General features: G+C 34.6%; 1 protein-coding gene across 5 annotated transcripts in view; it reads left to right on the forward strand.

The window, feature by feature from the left end:
- NFXL1 (nuclear transcription factor, X-box binding like 1) overlaps nucleotides 1-23417 on the forward strand; it is a 54539-nt gene that overhangs the window by 17952 nt on the left and 13170 nt on the right. For all 5 annotated transcript variants that reach the window (XM_036853719.1, XM_036853718.1, XM_036853720.1 and 2 more), the window contains 8 exons: nucleotides 639-729; nucleotides 7974-8094; nucleotides 8325-8484; nucleotides 9211-9302; nucleotides 15508-15529; nucleotides 16334-16474; nucleotides 19119-19285; nucleotides 22496-22565. In XM_036853719.1, the coding sequence (XP_036709614.1) occupies nucleotides 639-729; nucleotides 7974-8094; nucleotides 8325-8484; nucleotides 9211-9302; nucleotides 15508-15529; nucleotides 16334-16474; nucleotides 19119-19285; nucleotides 22496-22565 (864 nt within the window). The remainder of the gene's footprint in view (nucleotides 1-638; nucleotides 730-7973; nucleotides 8095-8324; nucleotides 8485-9210; nucleotides 9303-15507; nucleotides 15530-16333; nucleotides 16475-19118; nucleotides 19286-22495; nucleotides 22566-23417) is intronic.

The raw sequence follows: 23417 nt of genomic DNA on the forward strand, positions 1-23417 counted from the left end.
ATTTCCTTTCCAAAGTTTGTCAAGGAGTTAGAATGGCAAGATGGAACTTTAAGTAGTTGCCTTGTGTTCATGAATGAAAATTGGGACAGGTCATAGACAGCTATATTTCTCACAGATTGGAAATCAGGGAGTAACAAAACAGCACTAGAAGCAATTAGCCTATCTCTGCTTCTTTCCTTTAGTTAGTCTCTGATTCTTTGGTTTGAAAATAACTGCCAAACTGATGTATATATTGAATGGGTTTTATTGTAATTAAATTTTTAAAATAGCCAGATTATTTGCCTGAATTGACTATACGGTTTGACCAGATCCATTCCTGTGGTTAATATTGTCAATTTCTATGTAGATAAGTAGAAGAGAAACTATCTTATGGAACTATTTTAAGTCATAGAATAATTAACTAAAGGGCAAGAAAATTTAGCTTGAATTCACTAAATTAGGTCATTGTCTATTTAAACTTATAAGTTCTTAGTACAACGTGTTCTACAGAAGAATGTTGATATTCTTGAATACTTTTATTTTTATAGTGAAAAGAACTATCTTTTGATTTCCCTAAGTTCTGTGAATAACTAGTAATGACATTCATATTACGTACGGTTTTCAAATTACCTGTTCTTTATGTATTGCTTTCCCTTCAGTGTTGCCCTGGAAACTGTCCACCTTGTGATCAAAACTGTGGACGGACTTTAGGATGTAGAAACCATAAGTGTCCATCTGTCTGCCATAGAGGTAAAATTTAACAACAGCTGTAATTTAATGTTTATATTTACATAGTGCTTTCTCGTTGATAGAGAGCTTGCACATTTATTATCTTACTCTTAGCAATCTTGAGAAGTTAGAGCAGTTGCCACTATCTTTATTTTATGGATGAGGAAATTTAAGCTGAAGAGGATCCAGTGATTTACTTAGGGAAATATCTAGTAAGGCATTATAGCCAAGATTTGAACCCACACCTTTTGAATATAAACTTCTGTTCTTTGTATAATACCATGTTGTTTCCTTACTTCTACCCAACCTTCCCCACATAGTTTTTAAGTTAATTAATAGGTTTTTCAGTACTATTTTGAATTTTAGACATTGATATGAAATTAAGTCTAGTAAAGGATTAGATATATTCTGTCCAGTGGTTCTTGAAATTTTTGGTCTCAAGGACCTTTTACACTCTTTTTGGACCCAAAAACCTTTAGTTAATGTGGATTTTATCTATTGATATTTATTGTATTTGAAGTTAAATTAAAATATAATAATATTTATTATTTTATTGAAAAATAGTACCATAGTACCCATTACATCTTAATACAGTAACTTTTTTGTGAAAAGTAGCTACTTTCTAAAAAAAAATTTAGTGAGAAGAATGATACTGTTTTACATTTTTGCAAATGTCTTTAATGTCTAGCTTAATAGAAGATAGCTGGATTCACATATCTGCTTCTGCATTCAATCTGTTGTGATAATCCCTTGTCATATAGCTTCTGGAAAATTCTAATCTATGTATATAAGTTCTTGAAGACCACCTGAAAGGGTCTCAGGGGTGCCTAAGCTATTAGAGATTGAAAACTGAGTTAACTTTACTCATTTGGAGTATGTTGGTATGAAATGGAATCTACTGAAAGATAGTATAAGGTAGTGGAAAGAGCATGGGTTTAAATTAAGAGGTCCTGAGTCAAAAGTGAACTTAGTATTGGGTTGGCCAAAAAGTTTGTTTGAGTGTTTCCATATCTATGGAAAAACCTGAACGAATTTGGCCAACCCAATAACAGCTTTATGACCTGGGACAAACTACTGTTTTTTGTTGCCTTCCTTTGGGATTAGGTGGATACTAGGTATCTCCCTTAATGTCTTAATCCTTTCAGGAATCTTGGAAGGTATTAGTGTTGTTTTGTATAAGGAGGAAGCAGGCAAAGAGACTGTTGGCCCAAGGTCATAGAACTAGTTGCAGGGTCAGGATGTGAACCCAAACTTTAATATTTCCATTATACCATATTGCCTCCCCATTAGGAAAAATGGCAGATATGTTAACCCCATACGCATTTCCCTGCGGATGTCCTCTGATTTGTTAGTGTCTTTATTTTTATTTATTTATTTTTTTAACATCTTTATTGGAGTATAATTGCTTTACAATGGTGTGTTTGTTTCTGCTGTATAACAAAGTGAATCAGTTATACATATACATATGCTCCCATTTCTCCTCCCTCTTGCATCTCCCTCCCACCCTCCCTATCCCACCCCTCTAGGTGGACACAAAGCACCGAGCTGATCTCCCTGTGCCAGGCAGCTGCTTCCCACTAGCTGTCTAATTTACATTTGGTAGTGTATATATGTCCATGCCACTCTCTCACTTCGTCTGAGCTTACCCTTCCCCTTCCCCATGTCCTCAAGTCCATTCTCTATGTCTGCGTCTTTATTCCTGTCCTGCCCCTAGGTTCTTTAGAACCATTTTTTTTTAGATTCCATATATATGTGTTAGCATACGGTATTTGTTTTTCTCTTTCTGACTTACTTCACTCTGTATGACAGTCTCTAGGTCCATCCACCTCACTGCAAATAGCTCAACTTTGTTTCTTTTTATGGCTGAATAATACTCCATTGTATATATGTGCCACATCTTCTTTATCCATTCATCTGTTGATGGATACTTAGGTTGCTTCCATGTCCTGGCTCTTGTAAATAGTGCTGCAATGAACACTGTGGTACATGACTCTTTGAATTATGGTTTTCTCAGGGTATTTGCCCAGTAGTGGGATTGCTGGGTTGTATGGTAGTTCTATTTTTAGTTTTTTAAGGAACCTCCATACTGTTCTCCATAGTGGCTGTATCAATTTACATTCCCATCCACAGTTCCCACCCAAGAGGGTTCCCTTTTCTCCACACCCTCTCCAGCATTTATTGTTTGTAGATTTTTTCATGATGGCCGTTCTGACTGGTGTGAGGTGATACCTCATTGTAGTTTTGATTTGCATTTCTCTAATGATTAGTGATGTTGAGCATCCTTTCATGTGTTTGTTGGCAATCTGTATATCTTCTTTGGAGAAATGTCTATTTAGGCCATATGTGCCAGACCCACAGCCAGCATCGTTCTCAATGGTGAAAAACTGAAACCATGTCCACTAAGATCAGGAGCAAAACAAGGTTGCCCACTCTCACCACTATTATTCAACATAGTTTTGGAAGTTTTAGCCACAGCAATAAGAGAAGAAAAAGAAATAAAATGAATCCAAATCAGAAAAGAAGAAGTAAAACTGTCACTGTTCGCAGATGACATGATACTATACATAGAGAATCCTAAAGATGCTACCAGAAAACTACCAGAGCTAATCAATGAATTTGGTAAAGTAGCAGGATACAAAATTAATGCACAGAAATCTCTTGCATTCCTATAGACTAATGATGAAAAATCTGAAAGGTAAATTAAGGAAACACTCCCATTTACTGTTGCAAGAAAAAAGAATAAAATACCTAGGACTAAACCTACCTAAGGAGACAAAAGACCTGTATGCAGAAAACCGTAAGACACTGATGAAAGAAACTAATGATATAAATGGAGAGATATACCATGTTCTTGGATTGGAAGAATCAACATTGTGAAAATGACTATACTACCCAAAGCAATCTACAGATTCAGTGCAATCCCTATCAAACTACCAATGGCATTTTTCACAGAACTACAACAAAAAATTTCACAATTTGTATGGCAACACAAAAGACCCCAAATAGCCAAAGCAATCTTGAGAAAGAAAAACGGAGCTGGAGGAATCGGGCTCCCTGACTTCAGACTATATTACAAAGCTACAGTAATCAAGACAGTATGGTACTGGAACAAAAACAGAAATATAGATTAATGGAACAGGATAGAAAGCCCAGGGATAAACCCACGCACATATGGTCACCTTATTTTTGATCAAGGAAGCAAGAATATACAATGGAGAAAAGACAGCCTCTTCAATAAGTGGTTCTGGGAAAACTGGACAGCTACGTGTAAAAGAATGAAATTAGAACACTCCCTAACACCATACACAAAAATTAACTCAATATGGATTAAAGACTTAAATGTAAGGCCAGACACTATAAAACTCTTAGAGGAAAACATAGGCAGAACACTATGACATAAATCACAGCAAGATCCTTTTTGACCCACCTCCTAGAGAAATAGAAATAAACCAAAAGTAAACAGGACCTAATGAAACTTAAAAGCTTTTGCACAGCAAAGGAAACCATAAACAAGACGAAAAGACAACCCTCAGAATGGGAGAAAATACTTGCAAACGAAGCAACTGAGAAAGGATTAATCTCCAAAATATACAAGCAGCTCATGCAGCTCAATATCAAAAAAACAAACAACCCAATCCAAAAATGTCAGTGTCTTTAAACTGTAAAGTTTAGAACTAGCTTTTTGGTTCTCATGTAAAAGGATTTTATTTCCTTTTGTAGTCATATCACTGACCCATTAAATTTGAATTTCATTAACATTCTAAAGTTAGTCATTAATTCATTCAATAAGTATTTTTGAGTGTCTGCTAAGTACCAGGCACCGGAATTACGAGTGAACAATTTTGACAAAGTACCTGCTTTTATGGAGCTTATTTTTTTATTCTTCCTCAATTAGAATACAAGTAAATAATCAAATTAATATAGAATATCAGATAGTGACAAGTATAGAAAGAAAATTAGAGTAAAATTAAAATTGTGATAGTTGGGATGGTATCTACTGTTTTATATAGTGTGGTCAGAGTAGGACTCTGAAAGGATGACATGTGTGGGGAATCCTGAGAGAAGTAGGCATCAAGCCCTGGGGAAATGGGGATGGGGTAGTTTGATTACAGAGGCCTTGAGACAGGAACATTTGAAGGAGGACTGAAGTGGTTGCTCAGGGGGACACATGTTAGGAGATGAGGTCAGAGAGATGGTGGGATAAATGATTGCTGGGGAAAGGAGAATATGTATAGGGCCTTGGAGGCCACTGTTAAAACATAGCCTTCACTTTAAGTTGAAAACCTGACGTTGTATGACCATTAAAGAAATTGGATCAGTAGTTTAGAATTTTCTCACCAAGAAAACACCAGGCCTAGTTGATTTTTACACATGATTTTTAACGAATGAACATTTAAGGTATGTACACGTTTAATCTCTTTGTGAACTATTTGATAGTGTATGTAAAAAAGGAATGAGTTCCAGCTCATTATATCATCTTTCAAAGAAAGTAAGAGACAATTACAGGCCAATCTAACTCATGAACATGTTTGTAAAATATTAAAGTTTTTGCCACTCAAATCCAGCTATCTGGTACTACAGTATTAGCTATCCAAAACCTTAATCTATCATAACCAAGTTGGGTTTATTGCAGTAATGTATGGTTGGTTTAAGATTAGTAAATCTAATAACATGTTTCCATCACATTAACAGATTAAGGGAGAAATGAGATCATTTTAGTAAATGTCTGAAAAACAGTTGATAAAATTCAGCATCCATATATGATGAAAACTTAACTAGAAATGGAAGAGAGCGTCCTTAACCTGATATAGAGTATCTGCAAAAAGGGTAGAGCAAACATCATACTTAGTGGAGAAATGCTGAAAGCATATCCCCCTCTTGTATTATTTTGAAGCAAATCCCATAAATACTTCAATATGCATCTCTGAAAGATGGATTCTTAACCTGAAAATAGTTAATCTGTTTCTTAATATCAGCAAGTATCTGGTGTTCACATATCTTGTTGTCTCATAAATGCCTTCATTTTTTACTTCAGTTTGTATGACTCAGAAACCTTAATAAGATTGACATTGCAGTTGGTTGATGTCTCTGAAGTCTATGAATCTGTAATTTCCCTCTTTTTCTATAATTTTCCATCTTTTTATATATTTTCCTTTGTCACTTGTTTAAGAAACTAGGTTGCTTTATTTAGTTTCACAGAGTCTGGATTTTGCAGGTTGCATCTCCGTGGTATTATTTGACATTTTCCTCTGTATTTTCTATAAACTGTTAGTGGAACTAGAGGTTTGATCAGATCCAGGTTCAATTATTATTAATTATTTTTTGGCAGAATGTTTATTTTTTAAAAAAGAAACTTATTAGCCCCTAAAAAAAGTTTACCTTAATGGAAAGTGTATGAAGATACCTTTGTGCAACTCTTACCATTTGTTTAATACTCAGTTACATAAGATACATAGAATCATTATTTTATGTCATTTTCTATTATTCTAGATACCTTCATAATCAAAGTTGTACTGTAACTCATAGGGAGAGGGTGCTATCTGCATGTTTGCGCTGTGAATATATGAAAGCTTGACTTATAGTTCTTTTAAGCTTAAGGCCTTCTATGGTTATGGTTCTAGAATTACTGGACTTTTGACCCACTAGTCACTGTATTTATACTCTGTATGCTCCTTTTTCATTTAAAAAATATTATCACTGAAGTTACTTGAATTTAATGTCATGTTGTACAGGTGTCTGTAATGAGTTCATTAGGAAAACAACCCCTTATTGTTCTCAAGATTTAATTTTAAAAAAGGTAAAGTGATGCTGTAGTTTAGGGTGGCAAAAAGGTTATGTTTGATAAGTTTCTCTTTGATTGCTGAAGGTGAATGAAAATTATCATTGTTAAGTATGGAAATTAATATAATGTGCTGAGTAAGAACTGACATAAATGTCACTTAATTTTTTTAAAAATGTGACATCAAATTTTCTTTTGGAAAGATCAAAATAATGTTTGATCATGTGAGTCAGGATAACTTGGCTTGCATTACCATCAAGATAATACTTTACTGGATTATACTTATCAAAACACTGAAGTATAAATTTGGTAATTTGTATAATACACATGTGTTTTTTCCCTGTGGTGCTTTTTACTTTATTTCTTTTTCTGTGGTCATTATTTGAATCAAAATTCTTAACCTCTTTTTGTTTTAGGGAACTGTTTTGAGCTAATAGAGGCTTTAACCAGACTATTTTTCATCATTAATCTGTTTTTTATCAGGTTAATTGCTATTCAGTATTTTGCTTGGTCCTGACACCTAGGCAGCAATTTCTTGAGATACTTAACTTCCTAGTTGAAGACTCTTTATTCCTTTCTTATTATTTCATTTCTAATGGGGTAGCCTATTCGGAAAACTAGAGTGGGAAGAAAGCCCTTAGGATGGTGTCAAAGCCTTGGGGAGAACTTTATAGCCTGTCTAAAAAGATTTTTTTTCAATTGGTCTTTGTGTATTTCTACCCATAACAAAAGAAGGTAAAAAGCTGAAACCCTAAAAATGTTTCCTTTTGAAATGTTTAGAAGAGAAGTATTTGGAATTATAGCCTAAAATGAGATTTTAGAGTCTTTTGCAAAGCACGAGTAATGGAAAATTGACTGTACTTGTTAATAACCTTATGAGAGAAGTCACTCTTATTGGAGAATTTATCTAAAAATAATGTACTTGAATAGATGTATGTATGAAACTAAGCCAAAAAGATTATTGCTAACATTAGATTTTCCAAAGACTTAGCTCCATTTTGCTGGTGTAGTTTTGAATGAGTAATGTGTTAAATTTGTTATTTAGAACAGAACTTTTAGCAAATTTTAAAGAAAATTCTAAAACTTTTTATTGAAGTACCGGTGTAGATATAGAAAAGTATACAAATTGCAGGTGTACAGCTTGATGACTTTTTATAAACTGAACATAACCATATAACCAGAACTCAGATTATTAAACAGATCATTACCAGCATTTCCCAAACTTTTTGTGTCCTTTGTAATCATCATCCTGATTTTGAACAGCATAGATTAGTTTTTCCTGTTTATTTTATATAAATGGAATCATATACTGTATATTCTTGGTGTCTGATTTTGTTTGCTCAATGTTATATGTGTGAGGTTCATTCATTTATTCTCATCCTAGAGTATCCCATTGTGTGAATATACTAAACATATTGATTCTACTAGTGATGGGAATTTGGGTAGTTAAGGAAATTTCTCTTTAAGTTTCAGACTTTTTTTTCAGGCAGCTGTTATCCCTGCCCAGAAACTGTAGATGTGAAGTGCAATTGTGGTAATACAAAGGTGACAGTACCCTGTGGCCGAGAACGTACCACAAGACCCCCCAAGTGCAAAGAGCAGTGCAGGTTAGTACAAAGCTCTGTACAGACTTACATCTGGTGTCTTACAGATTTAAATTCATACAGATTTTTAATTTTGTTAGTACTTTCAATTTTGCTTTAATGTTCTAAAATATTAATATTCACAGTATGCCCATTCTGTATGGAATCAGAAGATATATAAATAGATAATTGCACTTTAGATATAATTGTTCAATGATCAAAAGTAATTTTAAAAATTGTACTTTATGATTTAGTCGACCACCAACTTGCCATCATACAAGTCAAGAAAAACATCGCTGTCACTTTGGCTCTTGTCCTCCATGTCATCAACCTTGCCGAAAGGTTTTGGAGAAATGTGGTCACTTGTGTCCTGCTCCATGTCATGATCAAGCATTAATAAAGCAAACTGGCAGGGTAAGGGAACAGTATTATTAAGACATAATGCATTGCTGTGGGTCATATTTTCTTAATTTTACTTAGTCATTTCAGCAAACAATGATTAAGTACTTATTGGGTATTAAACACTGTGATAGGAGCTGGGGTATAAGGTAAATAATACTTGGTTTTTGTCTTAAGAAATACACAATACAGAAAAGGAGAAAAACCAATAAATGTTTGCAAGTACAGTGTGATAGCCATGTTATAATCATCATACAGATGAGTTTGTCAGTCTTCTTTCATATATTGTGGTTTAGGGTTATAAATATCTCCTGGTTTCCTCAAAGATTCATTCACATATTCAGTGAATATTTATTGAATTCTTACTATGTGTTAAGCATTCTTCTAGGTGCTGGGGAGACAACAGTGAACAGAATAATAGAGATTAAATTCTATTGGTGGAATATGGATTTTACAATTCTGTGTTTTATTCTTTTGGAGTGAAGGAGTCTATACTGCCTTTGTTCTGTCATTTAAAAACTGGAATCTGGCTCAATTTTTAATATAAACGTGTTAGAGGGGAACAGTCTGATAGAATTTAAGGATGGAATAAAATATTTCAATAAGCACAATTTGTTGAGTACTTGAAAAAATTTCAACCGGCTTGAGCAGAGGATTCGTGGAACTGTTTTCTTAGATCCTTAAATCGGCTATATGATTTAATCCCTCTGACTTAAAAATTGTTATTTATTTTACTTGTAGCACCAGCCTTCAGGCCCTTGGGAACAGCCTTCTGAACCAGCATTTATTCAGACTGCATTGCCTTGTCCTCCATGTCAAGTGCCTATTCCTATGTAAGTATTAGAATTTTAGCTTTTAAAAAAAATCTTTTGACATAGTTCAAAGTGTATCTTGAGAAACTTCTCCCCTTTTTCTTTCTTCAGTTCATCATTATTTCAGGCCTAGCCTATAAAGTAGTCTCTCTTTCTGTTTCATTCTTTTCCAAATACATTTTGCATACTGCTTAAAACCCTCCTCTAGATATCTTTTTTGAGTCATTTTCCCCAGCTAGAGTTTGATGGGTCAGTATAGCTACTCCTACTCTCTTTTGGTTACTGTTTGCATGGATAAATGGACAAATTCTTAGAAACACACAAACTACTGAAACTGAATCAAGAAGAAGTAGAAAATCTGAATATACCTAGTAAAAAGACTGAATTAGTAACCAAAAACTTACCACAAAGAAAATCTCAGGACCAGTGACTTCACTGGTGAATTCTACCAAACATTTAAAGAATTAACACCAGTGCTTCACTAAGCAGGGACATTTCCTGACTCATTCAGTGAGGCTACTATTTCCCTGATAATAAACCAGAAAAAGACATCACAGGAAAACTGCAGACCAATATCCCTTTTGAATATAGATGCAAAAATTCTTAACCAGTTACTAGCAAACTGAATCCGGCAACATGTAAAAAGATTTATACATCATGACCAAGTGGGGTATATCCCAGAAATATGAACTTGAATCAACATCAATCATTCATTCATCAATCATTGATTCAAATAAGTCACTGTTAATACTTTATCAGTAGAATAAAGGACAGTTGATAGATGCAGAAAAACATTTGACAAAATCTGACATGCTTTCTTGAACACTCAACAATCTTGGGATAAAAGAGAACTTCTTCAACCTGATGAAGAGCATCTATGAAAACCCACAGTTAACATCACACCTTTATACTCCAATAAAGATGTTAAAAAAAAAATCACACTTAATGGTGAAAGATTTAAAGCTTTCCCCCTTAAGATCAGGAATAAGACTAGGATGTCTATTCTGCCACTTCTATTCAATACTATATTAGAGGTGCTAGCTAGAGCAATTAGACTAGAAAATGAAGAAGTAAAACTATTTGTATTTTCAGACGACATGATCATGTATATAGAAAATCCTAAGGAATCTTCACAAAAGTTATTAGAGATATTAAATAAATTCATTAAGTTTATAGGAAACACGATGAATATACAAAAGTCAATTTTATTTCTATACACTGACAGTGAACAATCTGAAAATTGAATTAAGGAAACAGTTCCATTTGCAGTAACATTAAGAAGAACAAACGTTTTGTTTATTTAACAAATTTAATAAAAGAAATCCAAGATTTGTACACTGAGAACTATAAAACATTGTTGTAAGAAATTAAAGAAGACCAAAGACTGTAGTACTGGCATTCAGATAGACATAAAGATCAAGAGAATAGAACTGACAGTCCAGAAATAAATCCATACATTTACGGTCAATTAATTTTTGACAAGAGTGTCAGAATAATTAAATGGGGGAAAGAATGCTTTTCTCAACAAATGGTATTGGGACAACTGGATATTCACATGGAAAAAAATGAACTCAGACCCCTACCTCACAACATATATAAATAGTAACTCAAAATTGATCAGAGGCCTAAAAGTAAGAACTAAAACTATTAAACTCTTAGAAGAAAACAGGTGTAAATCTTTGTGTCCTTGGATTAGGCATTGGTTTATTAGATATGACACCTAAAGCATAAGCAACAAGAGAAAAGATAAATAAATTGGACTTTATGAAAATTGTCAGAGGACATTATCAAGAAATTGTGCTTTAAGGACACTATCAAAAAATTGAAAAGATAACCCACAGAATGGGAGAAAATGTTTGTAAATCATATATCTTTTTTTTAATATTGCTTATTAATTAGTAATATTATTTACTTAGTCTATACCTATGTAAATCATATATCTTTTATATTATCCAGAATATATAAAGAATTCTTAGACTGAGAGACCAAAAGACAAATAATCCAATTTAAAAATGGTCAAAGGCTTAGAATAGATACTTCTCCAGAGAAGATCTACAAATGGCTAGTAAAGATGTGAAAAGATGCTCAATATCATTAATTAGAAAAATGTAGATCAAAACCACCAAGAGATACCATTTTACATCCACTAGGAAGGCTAAAATAAAAAAGACATATGATGTGTTGGTGAAGATATGGAGAAGTTGGAACCACTATACATTGCTGTTGGGAATGTAAAGTGGTGTAGCTACTTTGGAAAACAGTTTGGTAGTTTCTCAGGAGACTAAACATAGAGTTACTATATGACCCAGCAATTTTACTCTTAGGACTATACCCAAGAGAACTGAAAATATAGATTCATAAAAACTTGTACATGAATGTCCATAGCAACATTATTATTAATAGCCCAAAAAGTGAAAACAATTTTTTATCAACTGATGAATGTATAAACAAAATGTGGTATAGCCATACAATGGTATATTATTCAGCTATAAAAATCCATGAATTACCGACACATTTACATATTACGTGGATGAACCTTGAAAACCGTATTCTAAATGAAAGAAGCCAGACACAAAAGGCCGCATGCTATTTGATTCTATTTATATGAAATGTCCAGAGTAGGCAAATCCACAGAGACAGAAGGTAGAGTAGTGGTTGCAGGGGCTGGGGATAGGAGACCATGGGGAGTGACTGCTAATAGTTTCAGGGTTTCTCTTTGGGTTATGAAAATATTCTAGAATTAAGTAGTGGCGATGGTTACACAACCTTGTGAATATACTAAACTCCTCTGAATTGTACTCTTTAAAAGTATACATTTTATGGTATGTGAATTTCATCTGTTTTTAAAAGAAAAACATGTAGGAAGATCCTTCTAATTCTGATATGATTTTTCAGTGACATGTCTAACAAAATTATTATTGTAAAGGATATATTAAAAAATATTACTTGTCATATGAACTCTCCAGTTAATATAATTTCTTATTAGAGGACAGTGTTCCTGTTTTCTTGCCCTCTTGTTTTAAAAATAACATTATGTTTAATAATAATTTGGCCATGTGATAAAAGAATTCTGAACATGTGCATATAACACATATAATATGTGCTGTATCATTTAGGGTGCCTTTTGTTTCAAGTAACAAAAACCCTAAATAAAAAGTGACATTGTAACATTCATGCCTTGCACAGTTAGACTGGAGGTAGAACTGCTGCTTCATGGTTGGTTAGTCTGGTTGATTCAGTGATTTATGGTCAAGGGCCCAGATTCTGTCTACATTTTATCCTCAGTGTGTCCTCTTTGCTCTCAGGCTACTTGCCCTTCTGATAAACTTCCCATCCAGTTAGTGAAGTTTCCAAAGGGAGAAATGGACACTGTTTAAGCCTTCAGTCATCATTTTCTTCTTTTTTTTTTTTTTTTAATTATTATTTATTTATTTATTTATTTTTTGTTTTTTTGTGTTGGGTCTTCGTCTGTGCGAGGGCTTCCTCCAGCTGCGGCAAGTGGGGGCCACTCTTCATTGCGGTGCGCGGGCCTCTCACTATCGCGGCCTCTCTTGTTGCGGAGCACAGGCTCCAGACGCGCAGGCTCAGTAATTGTGGCTCACGGGCCCAGTTGCTCTGCGGCATGTGGGATCCTCCCAGACCAGGGCTCGAACCCGTGTGCCCTGCATTAGCAGGCAGATTCTCAACCACTGCGCCACCAGGGAAGCCCCATTTTCTTCTTTATTTAAGGACTGAGGAAACCTTTCCCAGAAGCCCCATAGTAAAACTCTTTTCACATTTCACTGGCCAGAATAGGATCACAAGACAATTTCTAAACCAGTCCCTTGAAAGGGAAATGAAATATTTGTTTTGTTTCTTTAAATAGACTGGTTTTTTTAGGTGATTTTTTAGGTTTGCAGGAAAATTTCACAGAAAATACAAGGGGTTCCCATATGGTCCTGCCACACACACACAGTTTCCCTTAATATCTTACATTAGTGTGGAATTGTACTCTTTAAAGTATAAACTTTATGGTATGTGAATTTTATCTCAGTTTAAAAACCAAAAACATATGTATAAAGATCCTTCTAACTCTGATATAATGATTTTTCAGTGGCATGTATAACAAAATTATTATTATGAAGTATATGTTGAAAAATATTATTTGTCACATAAACTGTCCAGGTAATATAATTTCTTTCTTAGAGTAGAATTTTTTACAGTTGAGGAACTGATATTGATACATTATTATTAACTAAAGTCTATAGTTTACCTTGGTAAAGGTTTACTTTTTCGGTTGTACGGTCCATGAGTTTTGATAAATGCATAATCTCACGTATCCACCATTACAGTACCATACAGAACAGTTTCACTGCCCTAACAACGTCCTGTTCATCCCTCACCTCCCCAGCCCTCAAGCCTCTAGAAACTGTTGGTCTTTTTACTCTCTTTATAGTTCTGCCTTTTTCAAAATGTCCTATAGTTGGAATCCCACAGTATATAGGCTTTTTAGCATATTGCACTTGATAATATGCATTTAGGTTTCCTCCATGTCTTTTTACAGCTTGATAGCTCATTTCTTTTTATTGCTGAGTAATATTCTATTGTATGTATATACCACAGTTTGCTTATTCATTCACCTATTGAAGGACATTTTGGTTGTTTCCAAGTTTTAGCAATTATGAAGAAAGCTGCTATGAACGTTCATGTTCACAGAACATGTGTCCATGTTATTGTGTGGACATATGTTTTCAACTCATTTGGGTAAATATTTAGGAGTGCTATTTCTGGATCATGTGGTAAGTCTATGTTTACCTATATAAGACACTGCCAGACTAACACAGTGGCTGTACCATTTTGCATTCTCACCAGCAATGAATGAGAGTTCCTGTTTCTCTACATCTTTGCCAGCAAATGCTCTTGTCAGTGTTTTAGATTTTAGCCATTCTAATAGGTGTGTAGTGGTATCTCGTTTTAATTGGCAGTTCTGTAATGGCATATGATGTTGAGCATCTTTTCATATGCTTATTTGCCATTTGTATATCCTCTTTGGTGAGGTGTCTGTTCTCTGCTCAAATCTTGCCCATTCTTTAATTGGCTGTTTAATTTCTTATTATTGAGTTTTTAAGAGTTCTTTTATATTTTGGATGCAAGTTCTTTACCAGATATGTGTTTTCCAAATATTTTCTCCCAGTCTGTGGCTTGTCTTTTCATTTAAGTGTTTTCATTTAACTCGTTTTTATTTAAGTGTTTTTGGCAGAGCAGATGTTTTTGGTTTAATGAAGTCCAACTTAACCATTTTTCTTTCATGGATTGTGTTGTATTTAAAAAGTCATCACCAAACTCGAGGCCACCTAGATTTTCTCCTATGTTTTATAGTCTTGCATTTCACATTTAGGTCTGTGATCCATTTTGAATTAACTGCTGTGAAATGTATAAAGTCTCTTTGTATTTTTTTCCATGTGGATGTTCCTTTGTTCCAGCACCAACCGTTTGTTGAAAAGACTACCCTTTCTCCGTTTGATCGCCTTTCTCCTTTGTCAAAGATCAATTGGCTATGTTTGTGTGGGTCTATTTCTGGGCTCTCTGTTTTGTTCCATTGATCTATTTGTCTGTTCTTTCACCAATACTATACTGTCTTGATCACTGTAGCTTTATAGTAAGGCTTGAAGTTGGGTAGTGTCAATCCTCTGCCTTTGTTCTTCAGTACTGTGTTGGCTATCCTGGGTTTTTTGTCTTTTCATATAGACCTTAGAATCAGTTTGTTGATATCCACAAAATAACTTGCTGGGATTTTGATTGGAATTGTGTTGAATCTAGATGAAGTTGGGAAGAAGTGACATTTTAACAGCATTGTACCTTTCTATAGATGAACATGAAATATCTCTCCATGTATTTAGATCTTCTTTGATTTCTTTCATCAGTGTTTTGTAGTTTTCTTCATATAGATCTTGTATTTATTTTGTTAGATTTATATCTGAGTATTTCATTTTTGTGTGTGCTAGTATAAATGGTGGTGTGTTTTTAATTTCAAATTCCAGTTGTTCATTGCTGGTATTATAGGAAAACAATTGGCTTTTGTATATTAACTTTGTATCCTGCAACCTTTCTGTAATCACTTATTATTTCCATATGTGCTTATTTTTTATTCTTAACAGAAAAACCAGTAGAGTTAGCATCTTTGCTTTAAAAATATTCTTTTTGAAGACTGTATAATGTTTCATTTCATTTTATTTTTTTCTTGCAGGGAATGTCTTGGGAAGCATGAGGTGAGTTACAGGCACAAACTTTAAGTAAAGCTTGTAATCTGTGTACCTCTTCTATATGATGGTTGTTAGAAATAGCAAAGTCAATGTATTGTCTTTTTAGTGCTCTAAAGAGTACAAGAGTTTGTCTACTAATTTTTAAAATACACAGTGCTTTTATTTGAGATTTAGCCTATGTATATGCATTCACTGCAGAATCATTACATTGAATTTCCCTTTTAGGAATAGAATGTTTTGCTCCTTGGCATTCATTCTTTGGGTGTTTTTGGATAGGTTACTTTGATTTTAGACAATGATGATGACAACAATGACAGTGACGACAATGCTAATTCTTTTTTTTTTTTAAAGTCTTATTTATTTATTTTTATTTATGGCTGTGTTGGGTCTTCGTTTCTGTGCGAGGGCTTTCTCTAGTTGTGGCAAGTGGGGGCCACTCTTCATCGTGGTGCGCAGGCCTCTCACTATCGCGGCCTCTCTTGTGGCGGAGCATAGGCTCCAGACGCGCAGGCTCAGTAATTGTGGCTCACGGGCCTAGTTGCTCCGCGGCACGTGGGATCTTCCCAGACCAGGGCTCGAACCCGTGTTCCCTGCATTGGCAGGCAGATTCTCAACCACCGCGCCACCAGGGAAGCCCCGGTTACTTTGATTTTGATAATAACAATTATTAATGAAAATGTATTAGATGAAACTTGTTCTCAAATGATAACAGAGTCATTTTTGAAACATGCTTCCAGTAGGTTGTGTGTGTGTGTGTGTGTGTGTGTGTGTGTCTGTGTTGCTGATTTTCCTTTTTTCTTAAATTTTAAGGTGAGCCCACTACCATGCCACACTGTAGGACCCTACTCTTGTAGGAGAGTTTGTGGACGAACCTTAGATTGTCAGAATCATACATGTATGAAAGAGTGCCACAAAGTAACTGAAATTGATTCCTGCACTGACAAAAACAAGGTAATGTCCTTGGGTTGAATGTATACATGCTTACAGTATGCTTGAAACATTTTTTTCAGTAATTTTGCCATAAATATTTTCCATTTTGCTCTAACTTCTCTTTCCTTTTTCTTGCCCTCATCCCTTCTCCTTCCTTGCCTTTCCTCAGACAACCAACTTTAACAACTTGGTGTATATCTCTCTGTGTCTTTGTGCTAGTTCATAATAATATGCCTTTTAATTTGGTACTGTTCACATGCTATACCTGGGTTAACACATATGGTTTGATTTTATGATAAAAGTACAGAAATTTTGTCTCTTTTTAGATAGTAAGTAGCAGTATCACCTCTACTGCTATCCATTTATATCTCTGAATTTAGTCTGGAGCATTTGCTCTCAGCTGTTTTTTAAATGTAATACATGAGGTAGATGTTCACAATTTTAATAAATTCTCAATCTTTTGTTGGAAGTAAATACCATCACAGATACGGGGTATGTATAAGTTATGTGAAATTTACTAAAAGCATTTTACAAGCATATGAGAAATCAACCATTCAAAGATGTCTAAAAATTGCCATTTCACAAGGAAAAACAAATGTAGCTAATCAAATTTTAAATAATATTAAATTTTATTTTTAAAATAATTAATGTTTTTTCCTAGGTTTCCATTCTGTAGGGAATCATAATAATATTAGCAAGTGTGATTAATGAGGAATAAGCCAAAGATTTTAAGCTTCATTTTATTATTAAGTAACATTACATTTACAAGTGTTTAAATTATTACTATGAATTGTGTTATTGAAAATTTCACTTGCGTTATTAGATATTTTGGTCTTTGATTTGGTAATTGTAATGCATGACAACATAAATGTCTATAGTATCATTCTTCCTCATGTGCAGATATATATGTAAATCGTATTGCTTATAATTTCTTCACTGAGTCATGCCTTGATCCTCAATAAAAATGTTCTCATGATAAAATGAAAAAGATATTGGAATTATAAAATCAAACTAACATAATGATTCAAAACCACTTTAACTAGTTAGAGAATAGCTGCTGTATGGCTTTCCTCCATTAGACTTCCAGAATATCAGATGAATCAGAAAAAACTCATTTTAAGAAGTGATATGACATGTTTGGGGAATTACCTTGGATTATCCCAACATGGCTTCCTAGGCAGTCAGTGCCTGTGGTAAAATATGGGTGATAAGTTATGTGCAATTCTTCTCAATTTAGCTACAAGTCCACCCTATCTCCCACTCAGGGAAGGCTACTGCAGTGTAAGTTATATTATTTTGGAGGATAACTTTGCAATCATTCTAATTTATGTATTAAAGGTTAAATAATTCAGAAACTTTAAAAATTAATTCCTTACTGTAACATCTCAATTGAGACCCACTGGAGAAAGGCTCTTAATAGGTCTCTCTTGACCCAAATGCCTTTGGAATTTTTAATGCAGTTTCTACCTTGAGGTATAGCACAGAGCCTATAACACAGCAGGTATTCAATAAGTGTTTACTGAATTGACTGAAATCAAAGCTCTTTTGCTTCTTACCTCTGCTCTGGTCTCTTTCCTTCCCTTGGCTTACCCTCAGATCTCAGTTCAGTCAATGCTATTCTTATGTGGGATGGCTCTGATTGATACCATTAGCAGCAAATATAACCCTAATTCATTGATTGAAAGAAGAATGAGGATATTTTCTCTTTGAGGAAAGTCTGTCATCAAAAACAAATAAAAAAGAAAACATATGTATACGTACATAATCACACATACATAGATATACACATGCATTTCTTCTATATTATGTATGTTACAGACCCTTGCCACTCAGAGTGTTCTCTGCAGACCAGTGGCACTGGCATCACCTGGAATCTTGTTAAAAAGGCAAAATCTCAGGCTCCGCCTCAGCATTTTAACAAGATTCCCAAGTGATTTTTTTTAAAATTTGGTTATGAAAGGGAGATAATTAATTTTCTTTTTTATATTAATTAATTAATTTAATTTTGGCTGCACTGGGTCTTCGTTGCTGCACGCAGTCTTTCTCTAGTTGCGGCGAGCGGGGGCTACTCTTCGTTGCGGTGCACGGGCTTCTCATTGCGGTGGTTTCTCTTGTTGCGGAGCACGGGCTCTAGGTGCACGGGCTTCAGTAGGTGTGGCGCACGGGCTTAGTTGCTCTGCGGCATGTGGCATCTTCCCGGACCAGGGCTCGAACCCGCGTCCCCTGCATTGGCAGGCGGATTCTTAACCACTGCGCCACCAGGGAAGCACGGGTGTTGCTTTTTTAGTTAGGTGATGATCGTGCTTCTTGGGTGGAAAATGTTTTTACTCTGTTTTTTTTTTTCTGCCACTGACTAAGAAGTAATTAACATTTTAATAGGGATGCTTCATGTAATCACAAGTCCATTTTAAAGGTGAGGCAGTTTGATCAAATGAGGTTTGTAGACATAAAAATCTTTGTGAATAATGGTCCTATTGATGATCTTGCTGTTATTCATTTTGAATATTTTTAAAAGAGTGAAAGCATGGTACCATTTTATTAACTGTATTTCTAAGAGCTACAGAAGTACTTTCTTTTAATGGGATATATAAATTTTATAACTTTAACATATATAGAAATGTTAGACTTCTGTATTTAGATGAGTTATTTCCTTGGTACTTATCAGGCTGCCCCAGAATGCCTTCAGTGTGAAGAAGGGTGCTCTAAATCACGGCCACCAGGTTGTCCTCATCCATGTGTTTTGCCATGTCACCCTGGAGAGTGTCCTCCCTGTGTTCAGATGCTTAGAGTAAAATGTCACTGCAAGATCACAAGTCTTTATGTGGAATGTAGGTAAGTGGACTGAAGAAATATTCTTGTTTTACTAAAATCATTTTAACTGGTATATTTTCATAATTCAGAACCCTTTATAGAATACTTTAAGGAATATTTTTCAGTGTGGTCCTTAGGGGCTGGAGACCTAGATTTTCCAGTAGAGATCTGGAAGAAAGAAATATAGACTATTTCATCTTCTAGATACTTTACCTTGATTTCAACCAAGACAGTTCTGCTTTTTTCCACTTGGGGATTCTGTATAAGATTTTGTTCGGAAAAAATTTGCTTTAAAAAAAAACAGGAGAAGCACTCCTATAGCAGATTGTTCAAATAACAGTGTCAGCTAGAGTTTTGTTGGATCAAAAGTTGACTTGCACATAGTTACTTAGGCACAATTTTTAAATCATAGATTTAAAAGGTAGCTTTTGTTTATTACAAATGTTGCTGTTATGGCATTTATCATACTAGGGTATGACCTCTATGTTTTCCTTACTTAAAAATGAAATTTTTTGCTTGTGGATTATGTAGGAGGAAAAAAAAATTACATTTTTTTCTGTTTAATCATGATCTAATGTAATTAACCTAACTTGTTCAGCTCCATTTCACTTAAGTCTATAAAGTGGGTTTTTTGTAAGTATATTTTACTCAGATTAAATTTTTTTTATATATAAATTTTTAAAATTTATTTATTTTTGGTTGCGTTGGGTCTTTGTTGCTGCGCATGGGCTTTCTCTAGTTGCGGCGAGCGGGGGCTGCTCTTCATTGCTGTGCATGGGCTTCTCATTGCAGTGGCTTCTCTTGTTGCGGAGCACGGGTCTCTAGGCGCACGTTGTGGCTCTTGGGCTCTAGAGTGCAGGCTCAGTAGTTGTGGCTCACAGGCTTAGTTGCTCCACGGCATGTGGAATCTTCCCGGACCAGGGCTCGAACCCACGCCCCCTGCACTGGCAGGCAGATTCTTAACCACTGTGCCACCAGGGAAGCCCTCAGATTAAATTTGAGAATATGAGTTTATGTCTGATTTTTTGAGCATAAATACTTGCAGAAAAATGCCTGTTAATATTATCTTAAATTTGTTTTTGTCACTTATACTCTGGACTCATGCTTTAAATTGGAAAGTCAAATTTTATTCTTTTTAAATATTAAAATTATTTTGTTGAAATTTTAAAAAATTATAATTTTTAGTTTTATAAGTTTTGTAGGGCGAGTTAAGAGGACAGTTTTGCTTTATTAATGGGTGATGACTGATGAGAAGAGGTTGTTTTCTTTTGTTTGTTTTGTTTTGTTTTGTTTGGCCGTGTCCCTTGGCATGAGGGATCTTAGTTCCCTGACCAGGAATTGAACCCGTGCCCCCTGCAGTGGAAGCATGGGAGTCTTAACCATTGGTACACGAGGGAAGTCCCAAGACTTTGTTTTCTTTGGTCTTCCAGGGTCCTAAATTTCCCCCTCTTGCTTCTTTTTCCCTTTGTCATGTCGTCTCCAAAGGGCACCTTCCCTTTTTACTGTCTTGTTCCACAGAGTGTTGCCTTTCCAGTATTGGCTCCTTGATTCTTGCGCAGTTTTTAAAGTCTCTTCTCTTTAGTTGGTGCTCTGATCCACCAAGACTTTTTCAGTATTTTTACATTTATGGTGGACTTTGTCTTTCTGGTGTGATGTTAGCTCAGTGCCCCTCTTCTCTTTTCTGCTTAGTTTTTCCAGAACTCTACCAAGCTCTCTGAAAAGACTTGCTATGGGAGCTTGAGAAATAGCTCTGCTAGGAATTGGTGTTTATTTTTCTACTTACAGGTAATTTGAAGTTTGTAGAAATTTCTGTCTTCTGGCTTTGCTGAGGTCATGGGATTTGAGTGATTTTGTTTGTTATTAATGAACTGAATGATTTTGGGAGGAAATGTGTGGATATGTTTGGATTGAGGTGGTTTCCATTACCATAGCTATCCAGAGTTGCTTCTTCCGTTTCTTGAATGCATGTTTAAAGTATATGTTTTTATATAGAATTCTTCAGTCTCAGTATTTGTTCTGATAATTTCATTTACTTTCAGTTCAGTGAATAATTTCATAAGTCATCTTTTCCTTTTGGTCCTTTTCTGCTTCATGTAATTTCTTCTATAGAAATTAGATATAAAAGATGAAGGCCTTGAAAAGCTTGTTCCTAATGACAGAGTAACAGGAACAAAGTGATATTAGCTCTTAAGTTCAGAGGTGAGCACCTTACCTGTAAGGATGAAAATATACAACTTTAATAGAGCCAGAGTAAAAACTTTGTTATTATTACTTGCAACTTTGCCAGGAAAATTGCATGTGGTATCTTAGAGTACATTTATATAGCTAATTGGATACAAATACTTAAGATAATAGTTTTGACATTAGTGAGGCTAAACTTATGGTATATTTTGGCAGTTATGTCTAGTGAAGGGAACAGGAAAGGAAAGAAGAAAGGAAAGGAGAAGGAAGGTAATGGGGAAGAGTAAAGTGAGACACAGGTGATGGGCATTTGCAGCATTGTCACTGTTTACTGACTCATGCAGTGTCTACTGTTCAGCTGTTTGTTAGGAAGTAGTTTTATTCATTGGTGTTTGTGACTTTTTCTGAATTATGCGCTGAAAACAGATATAAAAGCACAGATTGATCTAAAATGATCTGAATCAATTTCTAACATTAATAGATAGCTTAATCCAAAATCAACTGAAAAAAAGTTTTTCTAATAAGCTTACTGCACTTCCCACTGAATAGCCTAAACTCCTCAATTTGAAGTAACATTTTTTTCCCTGTTCTTTAGAAGTAAATCTGGGTGAGCATTTTCTCTCGGTCAATTTTCAAGTAACATATTGAACCATTAGTTTTAAATCTTTTATGTAGAAGCTTTACAAGGAATTATAATTATGAATAATGATTGATCTACAGGGAGAGATAACTAGCAGGAACTGTTAAAGAAAGGCCAGGCATAGGTGATATTTTGTGTGTGTATTGTACTTCCTTTTTGCAGCAGTTGCCTTTTTTGGCATTTGATTTGTTGGTGGAAGATACAGGGCTAGAAGGTTTGAATTATCAAAACAGTTAAGTAATTTGAGGATGTTACAGATGAGATACAATTAAAATATTTCTTTAAAAAATGAAGTAAATAAGTAAGATAATTTTATGGATATGTTTGAAATTGAGTTATTTTTTAGAAAAACCATACTATAAAATGGAGTTTTGTTTGAATGGCATCAAAACTTCCTCTCATCTTTTTAGAAAAATAACCACAGCTGATGTAAATGAAAAGAACCTCCTCAGTTGTTGCAAAAATCAGTGTCCTAAAGAGGTAAGATTTAATAGAAACTTTTACATTGTATTTCTTAGGCATTGTTTCTCTTTTATTGTTTGGTCATCCTATTCCAGGTCTTCTCTGGACCCCTAGAAATGTGGGTACAGAAAGGAAAATGTGATTGATGTCTGTAGAAACGTATGGTTAGGGTAGAAGCACATCTCTATGAAATTTGGGGATATTAGGACCAGGAATGACTCTGAAGATTTTTTTAAGCAGTTTTAAAGATAGCTTATATACTTTATACAATAAATATTGACCTAATGTTTACCCACCTTAAAATATAAGTAGATCAAGAACCGTGTGGCTCATGGGCAGTTGGAGAGTAAATCCACAGTAGAAAAAACAGATCGTGTGTGTGTGTGTGTGTGTGTGTGTGTGTGTGTGTGTGTGTGTAAACTGTAAAGCTCATTATTATCTTGAATTAATTAATATAAAGCATTCATATATGAAGTTTCACTTTTAGAGATTCTGATGCTTGTATATGCGTTGTATTCAAACTAATTTATCGAAAGTGGTTCAGAAAAATTGTTCAGAGTAAAAAGGTAAAAACTCACTGGTTGGTGATTTATCCCAGCAATGATTTGAGAAACTAAAGTAGTCTATCTCTCCTTGGCCAACTTAACAGTTAGGCTGTTCCTTTTTTGCTGTTGTCGGGGGTAGGGAAGTGACTGCTATTTGATTTGGGTGGACATTTATAAAGGAATCCTTTTGACTTATAGATGTACTAATAGCACCTCTTTTAATTCTTCGTCTTTATATACTTATCTAAGTGTTTCTCATCCTATTTAGAATTGGAAGAGATGGCAACGAAGTCTTAAATACAGTATTGTCTCTTTGATTAAATAA

Source organism: Balaenoptera musculus, chromosome 5 (assembly GCF_009873245.2).
Source record: "Balaenoptera musculus isolate JJ_BM4_2016_0621 chromosome 5, mBalMus1.pri.v3, whole genome shotgun sequence".
Taxonomy (NCBI): Eukaryota; Metazoa; Chordata; class Mammalia; order Artiodactyla; family Balaenopteridae; genus Balaenoptera; species Balaenoptera musculus.